This window comes from Xiphophorus hellerii, chromosome 12 (genome assembly GCF_003331165.1).
Source record: "Xiphophorus hellerii strain 12219 chromosome 12, Xiphophorus_hellerii-4.1, whole genome shotgun sequence".
In the NCBI taxonomy this organism is placed as follows: domain Eukaryota; kingdom Metazoa; phylum Chordata; class Actinopteri; order Cyprinodontiformes; family Poeciliidae; genus Xiphophorus; species Xiphophorus hellerii.
Genome location: NC_045683.1, coordinates 16,757,358 through 16,770,757, shown reverse-complemented (window position 1 = coordinate 16,770,757; position 13,400 = coordinate 16,757,358). Strand labels below are relative to the sequence as shown.

The 13,400-nt window shown below is 39.9% G+C and overlaps 1 protein-coding gene across 4 annotated transcripts in view; it reads left to right on the top strand.

Moving 5' to 3' along the window:
* Window positions 1–13,400, top strand: part of emid1 (EMI domain containing 1) — a 64,748-nt gene that overhangs the window by 38,522 nt on the left and 12,826 nt on the right. For all 4 annotated transcript variants that reach the window (XR_004341213.1, XM_032578713.1, XM_032578714.1 and 1 more), the window contains exons 4-8: window positions 7,787–7,876; window positions 7,983–8,044; window positions 8,145–8,277; window positions 10,200–10,244; window positions 10,342–10,449. Coding sequence is in view for 3 of the 4 variants with exons in the window: in XM_032578713.1 (XP_032434604.1) it covers window positions 7,787–7,876; window positions 7,983–8,044; window positions 8,145–8,277; window positions 10,200–10,244; window positions 10,342–10,449 (438 nt within the window). In the remaining variant the exon portion in view is untranslated. The remainder of the gene's footprint in view (window positions 1–7,786; window positions 7,877–7,982; window positions 8,045–8,144; window positions 8,278–10,199; window positions 10,245–10,341; window positions 10,450–13,400) is intronic.

Here is a 13,400-nt window from a genome sequence, read left to right as displayed (position 1 = left end):
GGAAGCAAAATCAATCCCAGGCCTAACTTTGTTACAAAATCAGTGGCAGTAACAAAATAAAGAGATTGTGTAGATCTCTAAACCTTGATGAAAACAGTAAATACAAATTACAGTTGCGCTCCTTACTGAAACCAAAACACACATGTTGAGGGGTTCGTGGGAGTTTAGTCCCCCAGTGCATACATGTGTTTATGGTTGTGGAAAAGCCTTATGCTTCCCTCCATCTTTGGGAGATGCTGCAAGACGATGGGTTACCTGTGTGGCTTTTGAGGAACTGTCTCCATTTCCTCTGCACAAAGCCAAGCTTCTTCCCAGTGGCGGTTGGAACAAATTTGAGTTTCTGATTTGCTTGTTTTGTAACCTCATATTTGTTTGTGGCAGATGATTTGATTCTAGTTGCTTCAAGCTATGAACTTCTAGCACTTGGTTAAGCCAAATATAAATCTGGAGATGAGTCTCTGCCTGAAGTAAAGGAGTTAAAGTGTCTTGCTCAGCAGCGATGGATTGGGAGATTTCTAGCCCAACTGGGACTTCGTCTGCAGTAACGCTGATGACGCTGCTTGCATGTTTTGTTGTGAAAAACGAGCTGAGCCAAAAAGCATAGCTCTCAGACTTACCGGTCCATCTGGATAATTATCAAAAGAACAAGATCCCAGACAGGAATGTCTAAAATGAGCTTCCTCCGTAATGAGGCTGGAACTATAGAGGGACTTGAACCGTTGATTCAAAGCGGTCAGTAGAGACGGTTCAGACATCTTGCGTCCCAGTAAGTGTGAAGAGACTCCTGAGCAGACTCAGGGCTCACTTCCAGGAATCTCCTGGGATCCACCAAAATGAAGTTTGCTGGAAAGATACGACTTTCCCTCATGAGGCTGTTGCTGACGTGAACTAATATGGAAAAGTGGACGACGATAAAATGGATGAATAGGTGTTTCAAAACGGCCTGTAAAACTTTATTTTTAATTAGGGTTCGTTTTTAACTGCAACTGTTATTTATAATTGATTTAATGAGTACTATTAGAGTAGAAATAGGTTCAGGTTGAGGCTAAGTGGTTTGTATAAATGAATATCTGACTGATGAATGAAACCTTCATACAGTATATATGCAAACATGGCCGCCTTGTCTACACCATCAGTGTATAGATAGTTTTTACAAGTAGGACTTTTTGCTTTTGTGCCCTGTTTTATGTCTCTCTTCTGTTAACCAAGAAAGAAACGATGCAACATTTGGATGTTTCTGGATGAAAAGCCAGATGAATATTACCAAGGGATTGTACAGGAGGAGCCTCTGAGGCACTGTGCCATTTTTAATATAAGTGAGGAGTGTCAGCCTCTGCATCTGCTGCTTTCTAAAGACGTAAATGTTTGTGCAGCCCGTCCTGACCAGATTGTTTGTCAAATCCGTGTGCTGCAGTTTGACAGCGCCCACCACTAATTTTAGCCACGCTACACAAACCGCAGCAATGTTTGCTTTCATGCCAGAGTTTTAACCGTTTCCATTTTAACAATACATCTAAGGGTTGAGGTTTTTCTTTTTATAACATATGGAGAACATGAAGGTGTTTTAATCTTTTTTTTTTTTTTTGCTCTATTCTGTAAAAAATATTTTTATGACTCTTTCTGAACCTAAGCCCCTCTTCTTCAATTTCCGCAACATCTTGCTACAAACAGAGACCCGATAGAAGAGGCAGATCTATTCTGACCAGTAATTAGACTTGAAGGTGGTGAGTTCTTCTCAAACAAAGCTCAATTTGCCTGTAATTACTAACTAGAATTGCCCTTCAGGTACTTCAGACTGTCTGGTCCTGCTGTCTGTCGTTTAGATTGCTAACATTTTTTTTTCCATGGTGAAACTTGCTGGGGAATCTAATAAGCAGGAAGCACTGTTGCACTGTTGTGTAATTAGAACCCAGTTCCTGCTCGGGAGGGCCGGTCAGACTGAGACGCCTGTCACTGACATCAGCATCGCTAAAGGAATGCGTTGGAAAAACAGAGAGAGTGGAGAAAGAGTGAGTGAGGGAAAAGGTGAGGTAGAGTCAGCTCGACAGAGAGGAGGGAGGAAAGGCTGGAGACCCTCCTTTTTCCTGTGGAAGATTAGAGGCTGTGTGTGTGAGCACACCTGGATGGGCTGCAAAGACTGATGTAAGTACTGCAGTGTAGACAGTCAGAAAGTGAACACCCACATGAACACTTGGACAGTTTTATTTACTTTGGGTGCCGATGTTTTGAAACTCTGCAAGCGAGGTACACGACCAAAGATTTTAGAGTTGAAATGATCTTATTTATATAAGTTTTACGCAACATAAGACACCATATTACATTCAGCTTAACAACTAGACTGCTTTTTCCCATTTAAGTTTTAGTTGTCAAAGAGGGGCTACTAAAATATTTAAACGGTTTGAATTTAGGCTCGTTTGCTCAGCTGTTCAAAAGCTCTGCATCTGGTTTCTTGAATTCAATTGATCTACAAGACCGGCAAAAATTTCTTGTTTCTGAATTGTGACAGAAACAAATCAAAAAGTATAGAAAAAGCTAATGTAAATTTAGACAGCTGACAATATTTATAGTCAGTAAGAAGGTAAATCTTCTGAACTAAATTGATTCAGTTGGAAAACAGGCTAAAAAATGGCTGCACATTTTACAGACACTTAACATATTGATCAGATGTTTATCACAAGCATGTATGCAGCAAACACTTTGGGACTTTTAATGATTTATTTGAACTTCTGGGAAAATAATAACCACATTTTTAAAAGAAAAATGTCTGCAGTAGTTTAAATTCATTGTGGATATTCTCTGATCCAATACAATCTCAGATGTGTGCAGAAGAAGGAAAGTAGGATATTCATTATTGTCATGAATATCCTACTGACGTCATTATGGTTGAATATTTGAGCATGTTTCTTGGCAGAATCGGCAGAGAACTAGTTGTTTTCTGGCAGAGACCCAGTTTTAATGTAGATTTCATTCACAAAGCTCATCGTTGTTTGGCTTTAGCTACTCCAAAACCAGTTTGATCTGCCTTGTCCTTTTCAAATAATCATCTTTGTCCACATTTCAACCATCAATCTCTTAATTTGGTTTGTCTTTTATGTCAATTAATTCATCCTCTTTGTGAAATGCATCAATACCACTGACAGCAAAACAGACCCATAGCATGATGTGGCCACCACCATGCTTGTTAGTTGGCTTAGTGTAGAAAACCTTACTGTGATGTCGACAAACATACTTCTTTCCAAATAGCTCAATACTTGCCTGGTGTGATCAGACCATTTTCCTCCTGAAGGGAGTTTTGGTTTGTCCATGTAAGAAGAACCGAATGGTAGCTTGAAGTTGGCCATTTTGGAGCAGTTGCTTTTTTCTTCTTCAGCACCTTATCAATCCAGGATAATGTTCACATTGCTTCACTGTGGTGAGCGACATCTTCCAGTTTATAATAAAAAACCTTCATCCTACTTCCTTTCAATTTGCTACTGAATATCTTAAACAAATTCCTTTCATATGTGGAGGAAAGTTACGTTCAGATGATAAGATCTCAGATGAGAAATGTCCTAATGAGCCTCTCCTGAGCCCTGACCTCAACCCCGTTGAAAACATGTTCCCCTAACATTAACCTTGTCTAACCATTAAACTAGTAATCCAGGGTAGCTAAATGTTTAGTGAAGAGTAGCTAAATATTTAGCCAAAAGTTTCCCAGAAGCTTATTGAAGACTGAAATTGGCGTATGGTGAAGGTTCAACATTTACCCAAACATTAGTAGTTAAATGCATGAATACATATGCACCCACATCCACAAATGTATTATATCCATTATTGGTGTAAGTAAACTGCTGTGTTATAAAGTAACCAGATGAAATGTGTTTCATTCATGTTTGCTTTGGAAGTAACTCATGTTTCCGTGAAAGGTGATGATTGGGTGCTACGGTGAGTCTCCCTCCTTTATGTTGCGTGTTGTTGCTGACTGATGAGGTGAGATGTGTGCATATGAGGTGAAAACCTCTCTGACCTCGCATACTCTCGCCTCAGTCCCAGTGCGGGTTTGTTTGCAACATGTTTTTGGAGCTTGTCACCCAGCCTTATATAAAACAACGGATGTTACCTGGCTTATGGGGTTCGCTTGCCTTCAACTCAAACTCTGTGGAAGTCTGGATATAACTTGGGGATCAATTGTCTGACCAGCTGTTACAGGAAGACGAAGCTTCTTTCTCAACTGAAATTACAGCTGAGCCTCCCCAATATGAGCTCTCAGCCTCACAGACCGCTTGTTTCTAAAGTCAGGATATGACGAAGTCTGTTCAAACATTTAGGCGGAACACTTAATAAAAGAAACTGAAGACCCTGGGAAAGAACTGTAAACACCGGGGTCTAGATGCAGGTTTTGTTTCTTCGGACGACTTCCAGGTAACCCGACTGAGACTAGTCAACAGAATGAGAGGCGAAAACATTAGGTGGATCTGCTCTAATACACTTCAGTACCAGCTGGCATATGTCTGAGTCATTCACTGAGGAAAAGTGTTGGTCCTGCTGCCCATGCTGAGGAGAGGGATAAATAATCCATCTGGCTCTCTCTGGTAATTGAAATTCTTTACATGAAGGCACAGCTTTACATTTCCTAATTTGTTTAAACTTTTTGATTTAAACTCAAAATCTGTGTACTTCATTAGAGTCATTTTTCAAACTCTCATAGTTACTTTACTACACATCTACATCCCACCAACACTTATAAAATGAGATGATTATTTAATTCATATTTCATTATTAAACATGAGGAAGCAATGCTTTTAGAATACAAGAGGACATGGTCAAAATCACAAAAAAGATGCAGCGTTTCAGACCTCAAATAATGCAAGGAAAACAAGTTCATAATCATTTAGAAACAACAATACTAATGTTTTAACTCAGGAAGAGTTCAGAAATCAATATTTGAAGGAATAATCATGAGGTTTTCAATGGAGCTCAGTGCAGTGGTCTCTTAATTTTTTCCAGACCTATATAATTTTTATTTATCTCTTGTTTTGAGAGGAAACAACAAAAAAGGATCTCTCTGTGAACAATTGTTTAATGTAAACAGACCTCATGTCTCTGTGTTGTGTAAAGACAGCAGCAGACATAAGTGTGTCTGGTACGGAGACAGAGACAAACGCTTCACCTCCTCGCCTAGCTGTCAGTCTCTGGTCACTAATGATGCTGCAGAGCTGAGCTCAGCTAATCAACCAGACAGAGATGGATCAGTACTGAGCTCTCTGCTGCGTCTGCTGACTGCAGTTTGTGGTTAAACGTTTCCTTCAAAAGCTGCTGCCCCATTGTGTGCATTAATCTGCAACGGAAAGCTCAAAGCGCATAAGTCGCCTCTCAACAAGAAGGAGCTTAAAAGTACAGCTTAAGCAATTTGAAAACGTCTTTATCTAAAATTAGTGAGAATCTGGTTTGTTCCCCGCAGAACAAACCTTTAACAGTTCAATCAGAGTTTCCAGGACAGTGTGGAAAATTCAAAGAAGCAGAGTTAATTTTTGGTATTTTTATTAAATTCCAGTACTTTCTTTTTTTTATTATTTCACACAATGTCTTAGTTTCTTTGGAGGTTAATCTCTTTGCTACAACAGCCCCATGAGTCATCTTTCATATTTTCTTAACCACACGTAGTAATTATGAAAGTGGAAAAGATTAACTTGGTGCCCTCACATCTTACTTGTTATTCTCCAATATTCCGTCAGGAGCAAAGACCATGCCGGGAAGTGAATCTCTGCACTCTGTGCGTGTTTGAGATAAGAAAAGGTGCAGTCTCCGGCCTGCTGCACTCTCTTCAGGGGTATCTCTAATGAAGCGCTCTAGCTCGGTTGCTGATTGGACACTGGGGTAACTGGGGCCTGAACAGGTCAAATACATTATCACATTTCTTCGACCCCTTGAGTTGGGACAATTAGTCAGTGAGATCAAAGAGACAATGCAGTGTAATGATGTTGTTATTGGCCAACAGAGCAATGGATGTCGGTGATCCTCTGTCTGTGTCTGCAGAGGTGCAGATAAACACATGGGTCTTGGTGCTGCAGCAGAGTGGGAGGGCAGCACTTTTTGTGTCAAAGCCTAATTCCTTTCACAAAAGCTTCAGTTTGGGGGAAGTGGATCTTAAATGTTCTTTACTTCTAAAGGACAAGAGGTTCTATTGCAAGGGGAGGAGTAAGACCTATATTTCCGGCCCAGATCTCCTCCTTTTGTAATTGAAAGCAGCCGTCTACATGAGCCGGACTCTGCGGGGAGGCTCTGCGGGATGTGCTCGCACATGTACACACATACACACCTCCCTTTGTCTCCGCAGCTTTCCCTCATGTGGACTGACGTGTGAGACGGGCGAGAGAGGAGGGGAGGCTGAGTGTGTGTTCTCCTCATCTCAGCGCAAGAGTTTATATTGTTACTGAAACATGTAAGGAGGGCCATGCAGAGCTCATGCCATAACATTTCAATCTCAAGTTGTGGATTGTTTGAGTCTGTCTACACATGTAATCCGCTGAGAAATGCCCACAACCCCAAACATTGAAATCATGAGCACAAAGGTGAGGGCAGTGGGGATAATTGGAGCAGTCTGAATTTACCCTGAACCATGTGCATTGTGTTTTAAACTTTTGGGTGATCACTCTCACTGCTGTTTCTTTGTAAGTTTATGTAAAACGTTTATTTTTCCTGTGTGATAATAATCTCTCGGATTTCCTGCAGCGGATTACGGCATCTGCAGTTATGTCAAGTGAAGCTGTTTAAGGGGAATATGGCTCTATTGCCTCAGCTGTGCGCTGCAGGTGCTATTTTATAGCTTCATTCAGTGTAGCACTTGGCATAGCTGGAGCACTGAAAGGAAAGACATGCTTCCTGGTGGCTAATGAGGTTCTGAACCCAGCCTCTTATTTGTTTTAAAAGCACCTGGGCCAACCAGGGCAAAGCCTGCCTGGACAATGGAATCAGTCTAGCGTTTCCACAAAAAGTCTTCCCATTCAAAACATCCCAGAACCTCAGGACACAAACTCCTACACTCTGTAAAATGAAGGAAAGACAGAACGAGAGCTGAGACAGCCCATTCTCTTCTCACAAAGGGATCTATTGTTTTTCTTTTTACATGCCTCAAGTCCCCAACCCTGCAGATTAAAACTGCATAAAGAAACAATGGAAAAGGAAGACAACGTAGTGAGGACGCAGCAAGCATGCAGTTTGAATTTGAGAAATGCAACACAGAAGCAAGCTGCTGCACTCAAAGTTGATTTCGACATTTCTTTTCTTCCCGGGAAGATTTGACAAATTGAAAGGTTTCCTCTGATGGATAGAAAACAGCACACGATGAAATAAACTACACACTGACCTCCGCACCCCTACACGTTTTTAATTGTCACATTCCAACCACAAACATTTTTGTACATTTTGGGATTGTTTATTGCAGAACACAAGGTAGCATTTAGAGGGAAAATGACGCATGTCTTTAATTCTGCTACCCCTAAATAAAATACAACACATCTCACAGCCTTCAGAAGTCACCGGCAGAAAGCCTGTGCATAATTTCTTCCCAGCATAAATACAGTATTCAGTGAAGACCTCAGGGGTTTGTTAAATCAGAATCATATTTTTTCTCTTCATTTGCAAATTTGCTTCATTTTACATAGGGAGGGTATGTTTGCATTTTGCCGCCATTTATCAGGGATGTATGAGCTTCCAAATCTAATAATCATGTTTTAAAGTTTAAAGAATTTTTTGAAAAATATATATACAGTACATATATATATATATTTTTTGTCCTTTGTCACAGATCCGGGGAACCTGGCCGTGACTCAAGAGGCAGTCAGGAGAGCCTCCGCACTACGCCGTCCCCCAGCACGAACAGGAGAGGCACTCTCAAGTAAGAGCTGTGAACATTTTCTTATTCCTATAAAAAAACAAGATGACAGAGAGATGCACCAATGCCTGCATCCTGCAGCTGAAGAAATGTACTTTCTGGCTTTCAGGTTGTCTGAACTGCAGTCGAATCACAGCTTTGAGTGAAAAGCTCAACTCATTGGAGGCAAAGGTGAAAGCTGTATCTGAATCACTGGGCAAGATCCCAGGCCGTTTTTATTAAAAGATATTATCAAATGACCTGTTTTTTTTGTTTTTTTTACCTGTCCCAGGTGCAGCTGCTCACAGCGCCGGGCAGCACGTCACATCGCCACCTACAAAGTAAAGGAGAAACGTCTCCAGAGACCTCGCTGCTGATGGGGGCCGTGTCGGCCCAGGGAGCTCCTGGTGAGCAGGGCCCTGCAGGTAACCCATGGCGTTGTGTGATGATGAATATGTACATTTTACTTTATTTAGAATCTAGCAGATCATTTTTTCTAACTTTGTCAAAAAACAGCCCTACCTTCCATTCTTTCAAGCTAATATGATCATTACTTTCACTCCCGGTTATTTCCTCACATCCTTTTTCCTGCACTTTTAACACTTGTTTCCGTTCACTAAAGCAAGATCCTTGCGTGTCTACTCTGGCATGTAACGCGATTAGCCCAGCACATCAAAAACCACATGGTCTGAAAAACTGTTAGGTATTGTTTAGTCTAACTAGTTTATTAGCACAGATTTTATTTACATGAAATTAGACCATTAGGGTGAAAGTGGATGTGTTGCAATCTGCTGCTTTGAGCACAATTATACACTTTTTTTCTGTGTTTTTCCAGCAAATGCTTCTGTTTTTGTTGGAGAAAATAGTTTTAACAAAGTGGAAGCATAAAACTGCAGCATGAGGATATTAGCAAAGTGGCAGAAGTTTTTTGCTGAAACTCTAAAGATGATTGTGATTGTGTTTAATTAAAAGCTTAACTATGTTTCTTCATGCCAGAAGGTTTACAGTCATATCAGACCAACCTCCAGCGGCTCTATGGAGATACAGCGAATCCATTTATAAGTGTATTGCTGATTATGTCATACGTTAACACAAAGCAAAGCACAAATGTGAAGTAGAAGAAAAATTAATTATTTTTTTTTAAATTAACAAATACAAATCCATAAGATGTGATTAGCATTTGTATTCAGCCCCTTGTACTCTGTTGTCCCTAAACAAAATCCACTCAAAACAATTGTTTGGGCTTGAGATTCTCCTGTCAGCAGGGCATCGACACTAAACATACAGCCGAGCTATAGTGAACTGCTTTACATCAAAGCAGAGTCATTTGTTAGAATGGTGTAGTCAAAGTACAAGCCTAAGGAAATATAAATGGAGCTTCAAAGACATTTTTCAACAATTTCATTCTCTAGATTATGGATGCTCAATATATTCCAAATCTGTCATCATTGCAACATCAGTGTTCAATAATAAAATCACAAAGGACTGCTTAGATTGAAAACCAGCTGTCATTTGATCAGACTTTTTTATCCACTTTGTAATTTTCACACCGCAGTAGCGGTCAGTACTATAATCTGACACAGATTATAGTTCCCAAGATACTGACGGTCACAGAGGGAGTTGGAAGCATAATTGAGAAAGAGAAATATCTACAATGTATTATTTATATCGTCCAGCTCAGCTCTAGATGTGAAAAGTTGGTAGAGTCTTACCTAAAAAGACTTGCTGCTGTAATTGTAGCAAAAGCTGGTTCTAGAAAGTATCAAAACAAGGCGGCTGAACAGAAAAGCATGTTACACTTTTCAGATTTTTGTTTGAAATAAAAAAGAAACGTCTATTATTTTCCTTCACATTTATGTTCTGCTTTGTTTTGGTGGATCACATAAAATCTCAGCAACACCGATTGAAATTTGTAGTAGCTTCTTCTAAAAAAATGAGGAAGTAGTTGATAATTTGCTGAGTTTAGTTTGGTGATATGAATTAATTCATCTGCCTTACAAGTTGAAGGAGCTCAAAAAAACGTTATATTATTGTTTTAAAGAGCCTTTGTTATCAATCATAATTTAACCTAATGTTTTGTAATGTTAGCCATCCAGTCAGAAACTACAAAATGTAAGTTTCTGTAAACAACAGGCTTATTTGGCATATTGAAATCAACATTTCAATAATACACTATCATAAGAGCAATATTACTCTACAGACATCTGTTGCTTTCACAGGAAAGCTGGACAGAAATGGATTTAATTCCTCCAAGGATTTTACACTTCATCTTCTCCAGGTGGCTTGAGCTCAGATTTTTTCATAGACATGAACCTCCACATAAAGGGATCTCCCTGTTTTCCTTCAGGTCCTCAGGGTGAAAAGGGCAGAGATGGACTTCCTGGCAGAGATGGTGAGTTGTAATTGTAGTTGCGTTTCAGCTGATGTCATTCAGGATGTAAACCTGCGAGGGGATTCATGATTACTCCTGATTGTTTCTTTACTCGCAGGAAAGCCAGGATCTCAAGGGCTGCCAGGTCCCAGTGGGCCTCCAGGGGATGTGGGAGCGAAAGGCCCATCTGGAGCTCCTGGATCGAAGGGACTGCCAGGACCAGCAGGTAACGGGGGACCAAAGCTAGACGGACATCTGAGATTAGATAAACTGTTCAACCAGTTGATCATTAAGCACATTGAGCTCTCTGTGTGCCCTAGACAAAACCTCGTTGGTCCTGCAGAGCAATCGTTACAACCTCTAACAACTCATATTATTGTCAATGCAACTAGATGATGGAATGGATTAGTCCTGACCACAAAGCAGCAGAAACAATAGATGATAAATTTGACTTGTGATGTTCAGCTCCAGAATGTTTGTCACAGAAATGGTTTTGGTCTTTGGTCAGCTTGAAGACCCTCCAGTACTGAAAGCTGGAACATTCCAGCAGCCTTTGAGGTCTGCTGGCTGTTCAGGGAATTTACACTTTATTGGTTTGCATCTAAAGTTATTTGTTTCTAAAAGTACTGCTAAAGGTTTTTACAGACTCCATTCAGTGCCTTGCAAAAGGAAACAACCCTTGACATATTTCTTGTTTTTTTACAGCAACCACAAACTGCTATGTGTACAAGTGGCTTTTCTGCAACCAACACAACACAGAGTAGTGCATAATTGGGAAGTGGAAGGATAATGATCTTATTTTAATCATTTTTTGTACATTAAAATGTGTAGCCTGGATGCATTTAACACAATTGATTTTGTATCTTTTAGAACCAGCGTAATTACAACTGCAGATCCTAAGGGAATGTCTCTACCAGCTTTTTACATCTGAAGACGATGTTTCTGCCTTTCCTTATTTGCCAGCTAGTTCAAGCTCAGTCAGATTAGAAAGAGAGCATTTGTGAACTACAATTTTCAAATCTTGCTTTAGTTGGATTTAGTCCTAGACTTTGACTGGGAAATTTGAACATATTGTGCCAAAAAGTTGAACTTTTCACTCATCTGGCCGGATCGCCAACTTCCACCTGTTTGCTCTCTACATGGCTTGTTTCAAATAACAAACAAAACACCTTGTAGGTTTTGGTTTGTTTTTTTAAACGACTTTTATGTTACCAATTTTCCGATATGCCAGATTTGTGGTGTTCGCTCCTAATAGTTTTGGGTGCTAGATCAGATACCATGGACCATGATTGTTTCTCTGTGTAGCGCTATTCTTATGTAGCTGTCAGTTTCCATGTCTTACTAAGCTTGCAGTTGCTTATTTGCTTATTTTGAATGGTAAAAAATTTTAACCACTGCTTTAGGTTTTATAATCTGGTGAACCTTCTTTAAGTTTTTCAAAATTGCATGCCTTACTTTTCTGGTGTTTCTATCATTTGTGTGCTGTTGTCCAGCTGTATTTGTTGCTGTGAAGGGGGCTGAAAACAAAAGCACACAGGCTTTCTTGTAAAATATTGAAAAAACATTTTTCAATTTCCTTCCACTTCACAACAATGCACTACTTTATGTTGGTCAATTACATAACCCCAACGCCTCCCACCAAAATACTTTGAATTTGTATGAAGACATATGACAAAATTTAGGGGATTCAATACTTTTGTGAGGCACGATACACACACACACCCACACACACACACACACGTCTGTGTCCTGCTGTTCATTGTCATCAGCCTGGAGCCAAGCCAAATCATCAATCTCTCCTTTAAATCCAGATCTCACTACTCCTTGTGGACAAATAACAAATGACCTGTTGAGAAAAATTTTGTCTACCTTTAGTTGCAACTGTAAAGACTAAAGTAAATGGTGGTCTAAGTTGTGCCACAACATCTGCTCTTGCTATCGACTGCTACCCCTCTGCTTTGGATCACAGAGGGAGTGTTTCTCCTTTCGGGCTAACATATGAACCCTTCTTTGCGTTGGCTGCTAGGTGAAAGTGAGATTTAGAGCGAAACTTGAACTACAAACCCACTTTCTGAGTAGCTCCATGTGACTTCAATCTGAAGTAAGCATGAGCTGTACGTATACAAATCCCAGCTTCATTATGATTTCCATATGCCTGCGGTGTTATTGTTTTTTCTGTCTCTATTACTTCATGGGTATCCGAAAGGTTTTAGTTTTTTTTGTCTTTCATTTAAAGTAAGATAAACACAGGGGTAAAATGCGACCAGTGTAATGTATAAATTACTAAAGTAGAAGAGAAAAGTGAACTTTGAGTTGCAAATATGTTATCATATTTTGTCACAGCATCCCCCCAGAACTAGGAGGGGACTGAAACTGTACAGGAACAACTTAAACCATTTCCCTGATATGTTGCATTAACTTTGAAGGGCTGCTTGGGGTATTTATCTAAACCACTGTCCTATAGATGACTTAATATCTCAGAGAAGCTGCCAAAATGCTGGAAGATTTTCTTTCATATGAAGGTTTACAGAAACAAATCACAAAGTGTAAAAGTCAAAGCTGTAATAACATCGTAAGGCACTTCAGTAATTACTGGACTTTAGTTGACAATTGCCTCAGAGTTGACGAGATGGAAGGACAGAGGTGATGGCCTAAATGAGGTCAGATGATGTGGTGATGCTTTTTCCAGCTTCAAATTAGCGACTAACGTAAGTGAGGGGACACTCTCACTGGACGCTTGTTTGAAACCTGTTAAAGACTGCTGTGAACTGGATTCCTCTACACTTCTCATTTGGGAATCCCATATTTCTCCAGATTCCTCTACTTGGAGCTTTCAGTCTTATATGCCTATTCAAGCATTAAAGTTACTATGAAATTATGGCTCATAGGTTTTCAGTGGACGAGCTTGATATTGTGGAGGAACAACTGTGTGTTTACTCTGAACAGCTGATGGTACAGGGAACATTTCACTTGCAGGAAGACTTGACTTTAGCTCTGTTTATTTGAGTTAAGGTTCCACCAAGTTATTCGCACAGATTCATTAATGACCCTCCTGTTAATTAGAGTAACAAACTTAATCAATTCACACTGTGCCCTTTATTCCCCCAAGCCCAGAACTTTACTCCATATGTACACATGTAGTCACATATCAACTAGACACCATCAAGTTGTATCAAC